Source organism: Vigna umbellata, chromosome 2 (assembly GCF_029865625.1).
Source record: "Vigna umbellata cultivar VRB3 chromosome 2, Vumbellata_1.0, whole genome shotgun sequence".
NCBI lineage: Eukaryota > Viridiplantae > Streptophyta > Magnoliopsida > Fabales > Fabaceae > Vigna > Vigna umbellata.
This window is the reverse complement of record NC_142166.1, coordinates 20801517-20813059: the sequence shown is the minus strand read 5'-3', so window position 1 is coordinate 20813059 and position 11543 is coordinate 20801517. Positions and strand designations below refer to the sequence as shown.

General features: G+C 37.6%; 2 protein-coding genes across 2 annotated transcripts; both read right to left on the bottom strand.

Moving 5' to 3' along the window:
• Window positions 1-1742: 1742 nt before the first annotated feature.
• Window positions 1743-3715, bottom strand: LOC148203589 (uncharacterized). The gene is made up of 5 exons (XM_088107884.1): window positions 3166-3715; window positions 2959-3085; window positions 2563-2841; window positions 2376-2480; window positions 1743-2292 (listed from the first exon to the last, which is right to left on the bottom strand). Exons 1-5 carry the CDS (start codon window positions 3645-3647, stop codon window positions 1780-1782), a joined length of 1506 nt encoding a protein of 501 aa, XP_087964010.1. The 5' UTR covers window positions 3648-3715; the 3' UTR covers window positions 1743-1779.
• A 2217-nt stretch (window positions 3716-5932) lies between these two features.
• LOC148203588 (uncharacterized) lies at window positions 5933-9714 on the bottom strand. Its single transcript, XM_088107883.1, has 4 exons — window positions 7368-9714; window positions 6982-7290; window positions 6802-6886; window positions 5933-6709 (listed from the first exon to the last, which is right to left on the bottom strand). Exons 1-4 carry the CDS (start codon window positions 9668-9670, stop codon window positions 5975-5977), a joined length of 3432 nt encoding a protein of 1143 aa, XP_087964009.1. The 5' UTR covers window positions 9671-9714; the 3' UTR covers window positions 5933-5974.
• Window positions 9715-11543: the final 1829 nt, after the last annotated feature.

Sequence of the window (11543 nt, the reverse complement as noted above, 5' to 3'; positions counted from 1 at the left end):
ATGGAATCGAGCGGCCATGACACTATCTTGTGAGGATCCCTGGTCTAATAAAAGGGGAACAAAGGGAAGCCCGCCTCATCCACAAACTTCGACCGACCGGATTCCCTTATTACGACCTTGAAATACTTTTGTCTTAAATCCTTTAAAAGAGTCAGAATAAGGTTTGAACAACCACTTCTTTTCAACAGAAACAAGCGACACCCAACCTTGCTTAGCAATCAGACGGATGTGATAATAGTGAAGAAAAAGGGGGAGGGTCGTGGAGGCTATCCCTAAGGCAGAACACACCACCATGAAAGCTTGAATGCATGCCCAATCATTTGGATGTAGTTGGGTGAGAGTGACATTCAGCTCTTGTAGGACATCTGATTGGAAGGTAGTGAAAGGGACTCAGACAAACATTTGGGAAAAGAGGTAAGTATACATGAAGAAAAAGTCTTCAACAATTCTCCCTTCCCATGATAAACTCGTTTGTTCCCTTTACTAATGGCCAATTGAATCAATGTTGCATCCTCCCCATCGTACAACACATGACCGATCGAACCACCATTCCAAATCTTTCTTCTTTTGGAAGCATGATGTATATGACCCCACCTCGTGAGACGCCGATTCATAAGCATGAATGACTAGTAAACTGTCCACCGAAACTTCTCCCTCATCATCCACGTCTACTCCCCCCACGTAGAGACCAATGGCTATCCCTGAAATAGCCCTCTCACCAACAAAAGTGGGGAACTTAGCGTCCGAGCTGCTTACCTGCTCGGTTGTCTCGAAGTAAGAAGAAAACATAGAGCTTGGAGACGAAGGTCGGCCACCTCCACGTGAAAACTCCCAGCCACCTCCACCTGCAAACTCCCAGCCACCTCTACCCGACGACTCCTTAGACGAACTAAGCTGAACGATGCTCATTATTATTATTACCTGAAAAAATGAAGAAGACCGCAGGGTATGTAGAGCAAGTGGAAAGAAATCAATGAAAATGACAGGGAATCCCCCACCTATTTATACCAAAAATCTGGGAAATCATCAGCTTATCGTCACTGTTAAAATTGGCCACGATCAACGGTTTGGATCACGTGACTGATAACAGTTGAAAAACTGTTACTTTTATGCTTAATTTTGATATTAAAAACACCCTTTTCACTACAAGAAAAAAGCGTATTACATACAACAAAAATCCGTATATAAGACCAAAAATCCGTATATAATCTGTGTTTATATACGGATTACATACGGACAAAAATCCGTATATAATACCATCGTAGCTAAGTTTACATACGGATTTATCCGTATATAACTTATATACGGAAATTATATACGGATTTATCCGTATATAACTTATATACGGAAATTATATACGGATTTTTCCGTATATAAGTTATATACGGATATATCCGTATATAATTTCCGTATATAAGTTATATACGGATATTTCCGTATATAGCTTATATACGGATAAATCCGTATATAACTTATATACGGAAATTATATACGGATTTTTCCGTATATAATGGTTTAACAAGAGCTAAATAAATTGTCTGTATATAGCAGTTCTCCATGCACAATATACAAGCAGACCTGGACATTATACATTGCACATTGACATATAAATTTAATAAGGTTTTCATATACACTTAATCCACAAAGAAAACATTGTATATGAATACATAAATATTATATAATGTAATTATAACTGCAACATTTGGTAAGTTCATAAACAGATTGTAGTTATGTAACTAAATAAGTTCAACAGTAATGGAAATAAGTTCTATAAAATTCCTAATAATGCATGTAATCATCATTTCCATCTTCTGGTTGTTCATGTGGTGGTTGCTGGTGTGGTGGTTGCTGTTCTGGAGGTTGCTGTTCTGGTTGGACTGTATTGGGTACGTCATTTTGAACCTGAGGATTTTGAAGGTTTAAAAATTGTTGTGCAGCCGCGGTTGCTGAAGGCGGAAGGAATGGCAGGAGGACGCCAATAAAGCCTTCAAACTTTTGAAGCTGCTGACCATATTGTTCTAACTGCGATTTCAGGTTAACAATTTCTTCTGAATTTTGAGGTTGAGCAGTAGAAGATGCTTGTGTCTGTTGGATGTAACTATCAACACAGTCATCTTGGGAAGTGACATTTCCAATGCCGTATACGCGTCCCTTGTATTTTCCACCAGCAGCCTCTAACCAACATCGGTTTCTCAATCTTTCCTCCTCCGCAGGGTCTAGAGGAGAAGATGTTGAGACACCAACAGATGCAGTCTCAGATCTAATTTGAGAAAATTTTGCAACAAATTGTTCCTGTTAAATGAATAAATATTATCATTACACATGAGGTTTAAAAAACAAAAATTTATAATGTGATAGAGTTAGTACAAACTTACATGGGTCCGCCTAGACCTTTCGTCCACAAATTCTCCCGTTGATTGACGAATATGTGTCTGCTGAAATATTTCATCAACATGCACAGACCGACCAAGCTCTTGTGACTGCAAACAAAAGGAGTTGTTAATAAATATTTGTAAAGTTTATGATTACAAATATAAGAAAAAAAATGTACAAGTTATATACCAAACGAATAGCATGCTCATGCACGCTTATAGATCCTCCAGTGTGCAAACATCCACCCTTTTCAGATGTCCGATTCTTCTTTGCCGTTTCACACTTTTGTCTATAAAGTGGCATGTTCCACTTTTCCAAAAGAGCATTCCAAGTATCGTCCCCCAGCCAATCAGGTCTTTTTCCTAGAGTTCTAGCTTTTTTATACATCTCTGAGAGTCTATGAGATGCCTTGGTGTGATAATTTTTTTTGACCTTTTCCTCATCTTCAGGCTTCCATGAAACCTTTCTCTGTTGTTATATTAGAAATAATAGGTTTGAATAAGTAAAGAAGTTCAAAGTATAAATTAAATGCAGGACACCAACTATTGACTTGTAACAACAGGATTAGGAATGAAAAGTGTTTACCTTAAAACGTTCGAAGAAGACATCTCTGGTTGACTTAGGGATTGCACCCCATGTTAGCCATGGCTCATCAAGCTGTTCCTTGATGGTTGCTGTGATTGCCTTGGATGCAGTTTTTGTAGGATAAAACCTAAAACAAAATTAAACTCAAACATTACAATAATACAACAATGAATTGTGTATATATTAATTGAGTTATTTTTTTTTTACCCTCCTCCAACGGGTGTAATCATTGGATGACTATTGGAACATTCTTCCATGTTATTGGCGGCTGAACTAGAATGTGGATCTGCATCCTCTATACCAGGTGATGCTGCAATATTTCTGGGAGTTGATGGGTTAGAACCAACATTAGGAGAGAGTGAAGCCTGAAGATAAGGAGGCACTTGGTATGGAGTGGGTGTCAAGCCAGGCACTTGTATTGGAGGTGGAAGAGATGTACCAATAGAGGTAGGTGAAGATGTAGGAACTTGATGTGGAGTGGGAGTGAAGGCAGGAACAACTAATGGAGGTGGAACAGATCTACCAGTAGAGGTAGAGGTAGGTGTAGTTGGTTGACTGGTTGAACCAATTTCATTATTGAAACGTGTCATCAACTTCACTACGTAAGATTTCTTCCCCTTGCCCTTATCAGAATTTCCTGAAGGTGGAATAGGAGGGCCAGAAGGACCTGATGCCATATTCTTGAACATAATATATATTTTTATACAATAGAAGAAAAGAAAATTTAGAAATAGTACAATCAAAGATAAATGCAATAAAAATCTATTATGTAACCAACTTGTGAGATAATATAATATTGTGATTGTGATAAAGGTATTTGGCAAGAATTTTTCAGCAACATAATATAATATTGTGATTGTGATGTGTGGAACTTGGTAGAACATATGGAATCACGTGAATAGTTTTTCACAATAGTTTTCGCAGGTAAAGTATTTGCCAAGAAAGTTTCAGCAAGATTTGGAATTAGTTATGTGAGATTTATTTATGTACGATTAATATTCTCAACCACCAAAAAGAGACATATCCGAATAACCAGCCAAATTGAAATTCAACTTAGAATCTCTAAGTTCAGATTGACAAGTAACTAATAGACATCTTTGGCAATTGACAGGAAACTAATACTTTGGATTAACTCAAATGCTAAACACTGAAACTCAAGTCTTGGGCTTTTATTACCTTTGAGGTTACCCAATTGATTATTTTTGCTGCCATGATAGTTAAATTTATTTCTCAAAGAAAATGGAGAAGTATATAACTTAATCCAAGTGGTAAGATAACAAGATTGTTTTTCTTAAATGAACTTTTGGGGGTGACTAAGTGTTGTAAAGAGAGTAAGTGGTAGTATAGCTTGTGAGTCCACTGGCTTTAATTTGGATTAGTTGGAAACTGAGTTGACTTCTCCACGTGAAGGATCTGAGACAAATAAAAAAGAATTCTAACTACTAACATGATATTATAAAGTTGTTATTAATAGAAAAATGATCAAGAATGGTAATTAGAAAATGGAACTGTTAAATTGGTCATTTAGTGCTACTTCTGTTTACGATGCCATCTATTGTTGTAGAAGAAAAATTGGCTTGCCAACATACACCACACGGCCTAGGACCACACTGGAAGGCAACTCTTGGTTTTCTTGGCAAACACCAAAGCACATAGAATTGAAATGAAAAAATGAAAGAGGGGGCCACGTGAACAACCAACACTCACGGCAATTTCACACAAAATGGGAGGTTTGTTTCTCTTAATGGGAGACAACAAAGTAGAAAAAGGGGGCCACCATTACAAGAGCTTCTCACGGATTTTTGTTGAAAGGATGACTTGGCAAAGCTCAACAAAATTAAGGAGTTTCCAGCTGGCCACATTCCACACGGTTTGCAACATTGGCAAGTCAACAAAAGGTAAAAAAAAAGGGGGCACACTTACTCTTGGCTGGAAACTATTCATGATGAACATAAAGTAATTTGATGAACATAAAGTAATTTGATGGCACTCGAAATTTAATGTTCTTTTTCGTTTTATTTATCATTTCACTGGAAGGTTCCTCATCCCCACCCTCCTCTTCTTCGAAAATACCATAAAACATGATTTACAAGGAGGCACTGAATGAAAATCAACCACAGCCCCAAAAAGGAAACCCAAAAGTACTAAAATATGTTGGATTCATAGACATTTCAGAGATTATAACTTCTTAAGAACACTATAGAAGGTGATACTCGACTAACTTTAATTGTTTATATTGTGTTTGGTTTCTGAAAAGAGAAATAGAGCGAATGGAAATAGGACAAAAACAAGTTGAAAAAGAGAGAAATAAGTAAAAGATAAAATTGAATGTTCAGTGATTTGATAGAGTAGAAATGGGAGAGAAATAGAGACATAACCTTTTGAAAGTTCTATATTTTGATAGAAAATAGGAAGAGATAGAGGGGGTGAATAGATGTATGCAACAAATAATATAGTGGTCCCCGAATTCATTTCTTTTCTCCTTTCCCTCTATCAAACGCTCTAAATTCTTCCCCCTCCTTCTCCATCCTTCCCCTCCACTCCACCAAAAGACACCCTTACTGAACGTTTTGAGGGCAAAAAATGGTAAAAATCAGATCCCATCTAAACTATTCACCAGAAATTCCAACATGCAAGAAAGAAGTTAAATTCATCTGTTGTTAATCACTCTACTGCAGCAGCTACCAACATTCTGTATTTTAGTTTGTTGTATTTTGTTGCTGTAATTTTAATTTTGTTTCCATATTTGAATTTTTTCTGTTTTCTGTATTTTCGTTTTTCTGTATTTTCTGTTTTCTGTTCCAGAATTGTTTTTATTGTTTCATGTTGCTGTAATTTCATTTTCACTATACCAATTTCGTTTAATGTTAAGACTGAGGTTTTTGCAATAAAACTGAGGTATTTGCAATAAAACTCTATTAGTAAATGTTTAATGTTAAGACTTACATTCATAAGAACTTAAGATTGTGGACAACATTATAAATGCAACAAAAATAAGGAGGAACACACCCTAACTCTATTCAGTGCTAGAACTATGAAATTCATCTTCATTGTCATCTTCACCCTGTTCCTCTGCATTGCATTCTTCTGATTCCGTTGTTTCTTCATCTATCTGCCCTTGAAATGATGAAATATTGTTAGGGTTCACTTCTTCAAGACCAGCGTCTACATCTTGTAATCGGACTACTTCTTCAACATCAATGACGTCATTAACATGTGACATTTCCTCCACTTGGTATGGCACATCGGCTTCTACATCATTCGAATCAATGCGACCTCTAGGCTTCGTTTTTATCGCAACACACCAACCTCGTTTGTCCGTGCGTGATGTAGGATATGGTACATAATACACTTGTTGTACATTATGTGCAATTATAAAAGGATCAAACAACACATATCTTTTATCCATTCGAATATCCACAATGCCATACTTTGAATCCACTCTTGTACCTACTCTCGATGGATCAAACCAATCACAATAAAATAATACAATTTTCTTTTCTGTGGTTGTTGAATTGTATTCCAACTCATAAATGTGTTTAATGACACCATAGAAATCATCTTGACCTCCTTCTGTTAGCCCTTTAACATGAACCCCACTATTTATTGTCTTCTTGCCCTGACTCCATGCATGGGTATGAAATTTGTATCCATTAGCAAAGAATGTATGCCATTCCTTTACACACCTTAAAGGACCAAGTGATAAATCTCTAAGATGTTGGTTCCTCACACTTAAAGGATCGTTATGAACCTACAACCATTCAGGATATCAACCTATTGAACAATGTAATGATTAAAGAATTAAGGAAGAAATGAATGTGTTAGAATGATAGGAAGTCGTACTTTTTGCCTGAACCACAATGGGAAATTAGCATGTATGTATGTCGAACTGTTTGACTCAGATAGTTGATAGGTATGTAAGAATGACCTGTTGACATGTATGACGAGATTAGATCAAAGACAATGCATGTAATCAAATGAAAAAACCTCCGATGGGTAATATAATTGATTTTGGAGGCTTACTGAAGGTAAGGTTCAACTTCATTGCAATTGATCATTACATGAACATGAGCTGATCTCAATTCTTCATCACTTAGCCAATGTGTTGATTCCCTCCCAGAATGACGGCTAGGTTGGTCAAACACTGATAATGTTGTCGTTAGGCTTTCTATTTGAATGTCTACTTCATTTCTACTGCTTTGTGGTGTTAACATGAAGTGTTTGAAATAGTGGGAACAAAAATGAGTTGTTTCTCTGTGCAAGTATGATGCGCAAATAGATCCTTCAACCCTAGCTTTATTCTTTACTGAACGTTTAGCATATCCCATGAACCTACAAATTTGAAACTGATATGTTAGGATTTTTGAATTATGCCTAGTAAATTGAACGATAAGATGTCATATTGTCACCTTTCAAATGGGTACATCCACCTATAGTGGACTGGTCCACCAAGTCGTGCCTCATATGGAAGATGGATAGGGAGATGTTCCATAGAATCAAAGAATGAAGGAGGAAATATTCTCTCCATCTTGCACAGAATGAGAGGAATGTTTTCTTCCATCTTCGCTAGGTCATCCTTGTTCAATGTAGTACAACACAAATCTCTAAAGAAATGACTTATCTCTGTAATGGGATTGAGAACATGAGACGGTAAAGAACTAAACGCAATAGGAAGTAAGCATTCCATAAACACATGGCAGTCATGGCTTTTCATCCCAATGAGTTTTCCCCTATTCACATCAACACACCTTGACAAATTAGAAGAATATCCATCAGGCATCCTAAGAGCTTTTACCCAATGACAGACTTCTTTTGTTTGATCTGCTGAAAGTGTATAATTTGCTTTTGGCTTATACATGTTTCCATTGGTATGCCTTTTTAGCTCCAAATCTTTTCGTCTACAGTACAAAGCTATATCCATTCTTGCCTTCTCATTGTCTTTTGTCTTCCCCACAACATTCATCACAGTATTAAAGATGTTGTCAAAGAAATTTTTTTCAATGTGCATGAAATCAAGATTATGTCTTAACAAATTATCCTTCCAATAGGGTAGATCCCAAAAGATGCTTTTTTTTGTCCAATTATGCCACTCACCGTATCCATCAATTCTTGGTGCACCATTTTCAGTTATTTTAGGATAACCATTGATTCTATTCCAAACTTCTGCTCCCGTAAGATATGGTGGTGCGTCATCCATCTCCACTTCCCCCTTCTTGAAAGCATTCCTATTCCTCCTAAAGGCATGGTCATTCGGTAAAAACCTCCGATGGGAGTCAAACCACGAATTTTTTGCCCCATGATATAATCTAAAAGCCTTTGTATGCTCCATGCAATGTGGGCATGCCAGTTTACCATGAGTGCTCCAGCCGGACAACATACCATAAGCAGGAAAATCATTAATTGTCCACATGAGCATGGCCCTCAAAATAAAGTTTTGTTTCCTTGAAATATCATATGTTATCACACCCGTCCACAGCTTCTTCAATTCGTCTATCAAGGGCTCTAAGTACACATCTATGCCAACCTTTGGATTGAATGGCCCAGGAATGAGACATGTTAAGAACATGTAAGGTTTAGACATGCACATTTCTGGAGGAAGATTATAAGGAGTGACAATAACTGGCCAACATGAATATGGTATATTTGATGCCTGTACATATGGGTTAAAACCGTCAGAGCATAAACCGAGTCGAACGTTGCGTGGCTCGATACCAAAGTCAGGATATACTCTATCAAAGTGCTTCCAAGCCTCTCCATCGCATGGATGACGCAAAACACCATTCGTCGACATGTTCTGATAGTGCCATGTCATTTGTCCTGCAGTTTGTGTTGAGGCATACATTCTTTGTAGTCTGGGAATTAATGGCAAATAGAACATTGATTTCATAGGAACTTGTTTGCTAGTAGTTGCTCCCGTGTTACGTGGTTGATATCTTGGCTTTCCACAAAATTTGCATTCAAGCAATGCGCCATCATTCTTACCATATTCATTATCATAGAAGAGCATGCAACCATCCACGCAACAATCAATCCTCTGCGATTGTAATCCCAACTTTGATACACACTTTTTTGCATCGTAGTATGTTTTAGGCAAACCTGATTTGATGGGTGTTGCATCCATAACCATTTTTGCAATAAAATCTATGCATTGGTTAGGAATATTCCAATTTGACTTGCAAGCTAATAGTCTGACACACATCGATAATTTCGAGTTTGATGCTCCTTCATACAACGGCTGGTTTGCATCCAACAAGAAATTAAAAAACCTTTGTGTTTCTTCATTTGGAGCCTCTTCAATGTTATTAGAAGTAGATGCTTGGCACGACTCATTTTGCCTAAGAGCATCATGCACCATGTCTTCCATTGTTTGAAATTGGTTAATTTGACCACCTTCCGTCTCTACAGCCATCGAACTTTCATGATTCTGTACATGATCTTCTGGCAATCTTTCCCCATGATCCTCCCAAATGAAATAATTAGGCTTGAAACCGTTCTTGTAAAGGTGAACCTTTACAACTCTTTCGTGCAGAATTTTTGTACAACCGCACTTTAAACATGGACATCGAAGACCCCCGTCTCTACGATAACGTTCTTGTTCACAAGCTTTACTTATAAACTCTTCAACACCCAATACAAAAGACTCTTTCAAAGCACCTCTTCCTCTATGACACCTATCGTACATCCATGAACGATTTGGTTGAGCATCATCCATGTTCTGTACATAAATCGATTACAAAACAATTAGCCAATGGTTAATACACGTCTCCATAGTAGGACACGTGCCGTATCAAATGGCTTCCTAAACAATAACCTAAAAAATTCTTAAGTCTAGGTAGGCTAAAATGTGCATGGAATGGGGTAATTCGGGGTTCAGACATCATTAAAGAAAGATAATAAAATGCACTAAACAGTACTGGAATAAGAGAAATGTTAAATCTGTGGTGATACCAAATTTGAGAGCTAACTAGTCAAAACTAGTGTTTTTGGGGGATTGTTGGGGTATTTTTCTGCACAAATTGGACATAACAAAGTCTGATTTTGATTTCGGCTAATTCTGAGCTATTTGATAGCTTGAACAAGTTTAAAATGGTGTTTAAAAGTTGCTAGCAGATTTCAATTAGTAATATCTTGGCCTAAGTGCAGACTTGTGTCTTAAACCATCATATTTTGAGTTATATTAGGAAGTGGCAAGGTCAATTTGAGTAGCAATCTGTTTTTAACTCATTTCAGAGTTTTAACACGTTTCAAATCACTAATTAAAGTTGCTGAAGTGATTCATTTCGAGTTTAAGCCACTTGTGTGCAAATTTGAGTTTCAAACCACCAAAACCAAGCCAATTTTCTGGTGCAGTGTTGAAAACTGAATCTGTTTTGATGAATGTACTTTGAAATCCAATTTGGCTTGCAGCAATCTGTTCTAGCACCTTTCTTAGGATCCATTTGAGTGCCTACTTCTGTTGTAAACCTATTTTTATTGCTTTTGAGCTTTTGGCCTCTTAAATTGTCAATTTCAAGTCAAATTTTGGTGTTGAAACTGGTGCAGATTTTTAATCTGTTTGGTCAGTGTTTTGGATGATTGCAATGGTGTTGTGAAGTCCAATTGGAGCATTCAAGTTACAGAACCCTTTCCCTACCAAGGTAGCATCTTAGGAAGTGGAGAGGAACCTGAATTTGTGAATTCAAGTGTGCTGTCCACCAAACATTAATTGTATTTTTTTTTTCAGCAGCATAAAACACTTTTCGCGGTGAGAATTTGAGTGAAAATTGGCAACTCTATAGACAAATTTTGAGAGACCAGCTCCATACGAAAGTTAATGAGAGATTGAGTGTTTGGAACCTAAATGGAGGCTTGCACTAGTGTCACGGTTTCTATTTGGAACCAGAAGCTGCACACGGCCTAGGGCCATTGGAAAATTATTTTGGCAAGGATCTACATGGAACAAAAGTGGGAGCCGCCACCTAGGATTGAAGAATTTTTCTTTGGCCTCGGAGAATGAAGTAAAGCCGTGAAGCACATAATCAATTTGAAGTAAATCAATTGAAATGAAATGGAGGGGACCACGTTCCAACACTTCACGGCCATGGAAAATCTATTTTGGCAAAGTTGAATTAAAAGGGGGCCACCACTCACGGTTTTTATTCCATTCAAGGCTTTATTTTGGCATTTAGTTGATGCTTGGGAGAATATCACGGTCAGAGTTCAAAGAAATGAAAGTGCTGAATTTGATTAAACTAGTATTATCAAGGTGGTGCCACGGTCCTTTGAAAAGAATCTGCAGAATTTTCTTCCACTCCACACAAAGCACACGGACATTCTCAAAATGATGAGACACCAGCACTCATTCAATTTGAAGAAGAGGTACATTTTATTGGGGCTGGACGTTTTGGAAGAAACAGTTCTCGGTCCAGCAGTGAAGGAAGGAGCACGTCCAACTCACATCCAAGGGAAGTAGCTCACGGTTTTTACAATACAGCAGCAAGGCACGGAGGCTGCACATCCAGCAGCCACAATCACTCCCCATGGCAGTAGAAGCTCACGGTTCTTGGTCCAGCACGTTGGCAGCAATCCAGAAGACAGCAGTAGCA

Excerpts from the sequence above, each read along its gene's own strand:
- LOC148203589 (XM_088107884.1), bottom strand. The coding sequence starts at position 3,647 with ATGTTCAAGAATATGGCATCAGGTCCTTCTGGCCCTCCTATTCCACCT. Across the intron at positions 2,481-2,562 it reads ATGAGCATGCTATTCGTTTG|TCACAAGAGCTTGGTCGGTC; the intron begins GTATATAACTTG and ends TTTTGTTTGCAG. Across the intron at positions 2,293-2,375 it reads AAAGGTCTAGGCGGACCCAT|GAACAATTTGTTGCAAAATT; the intron begins GTAAGTTTGTAC and ends TTCATTTAACAG.
- LOC148203588 (XM_088107883.1), bottom strand. The coding sequence starts at position 9,670 with ATGGATGATGCTCAACCAAATCGTTCATGGATGTACGATAGGTGTCAT. Across the intron at positions 7,291-7,367 it reads TGGATGTACCCATTTGAAAG|GTTCATGGGATATGCTAAAC; the intron begins GTGACAATATGA and ends TCAAATTTGTAG. Across the intron at positions 6,887-6,981 it reads GAAGTTGAACCTTACCTTCA|GTCATTCTTACATACCTATC; the intron begins GTAAGCCTCCAA and ends ACATGTCAACAG.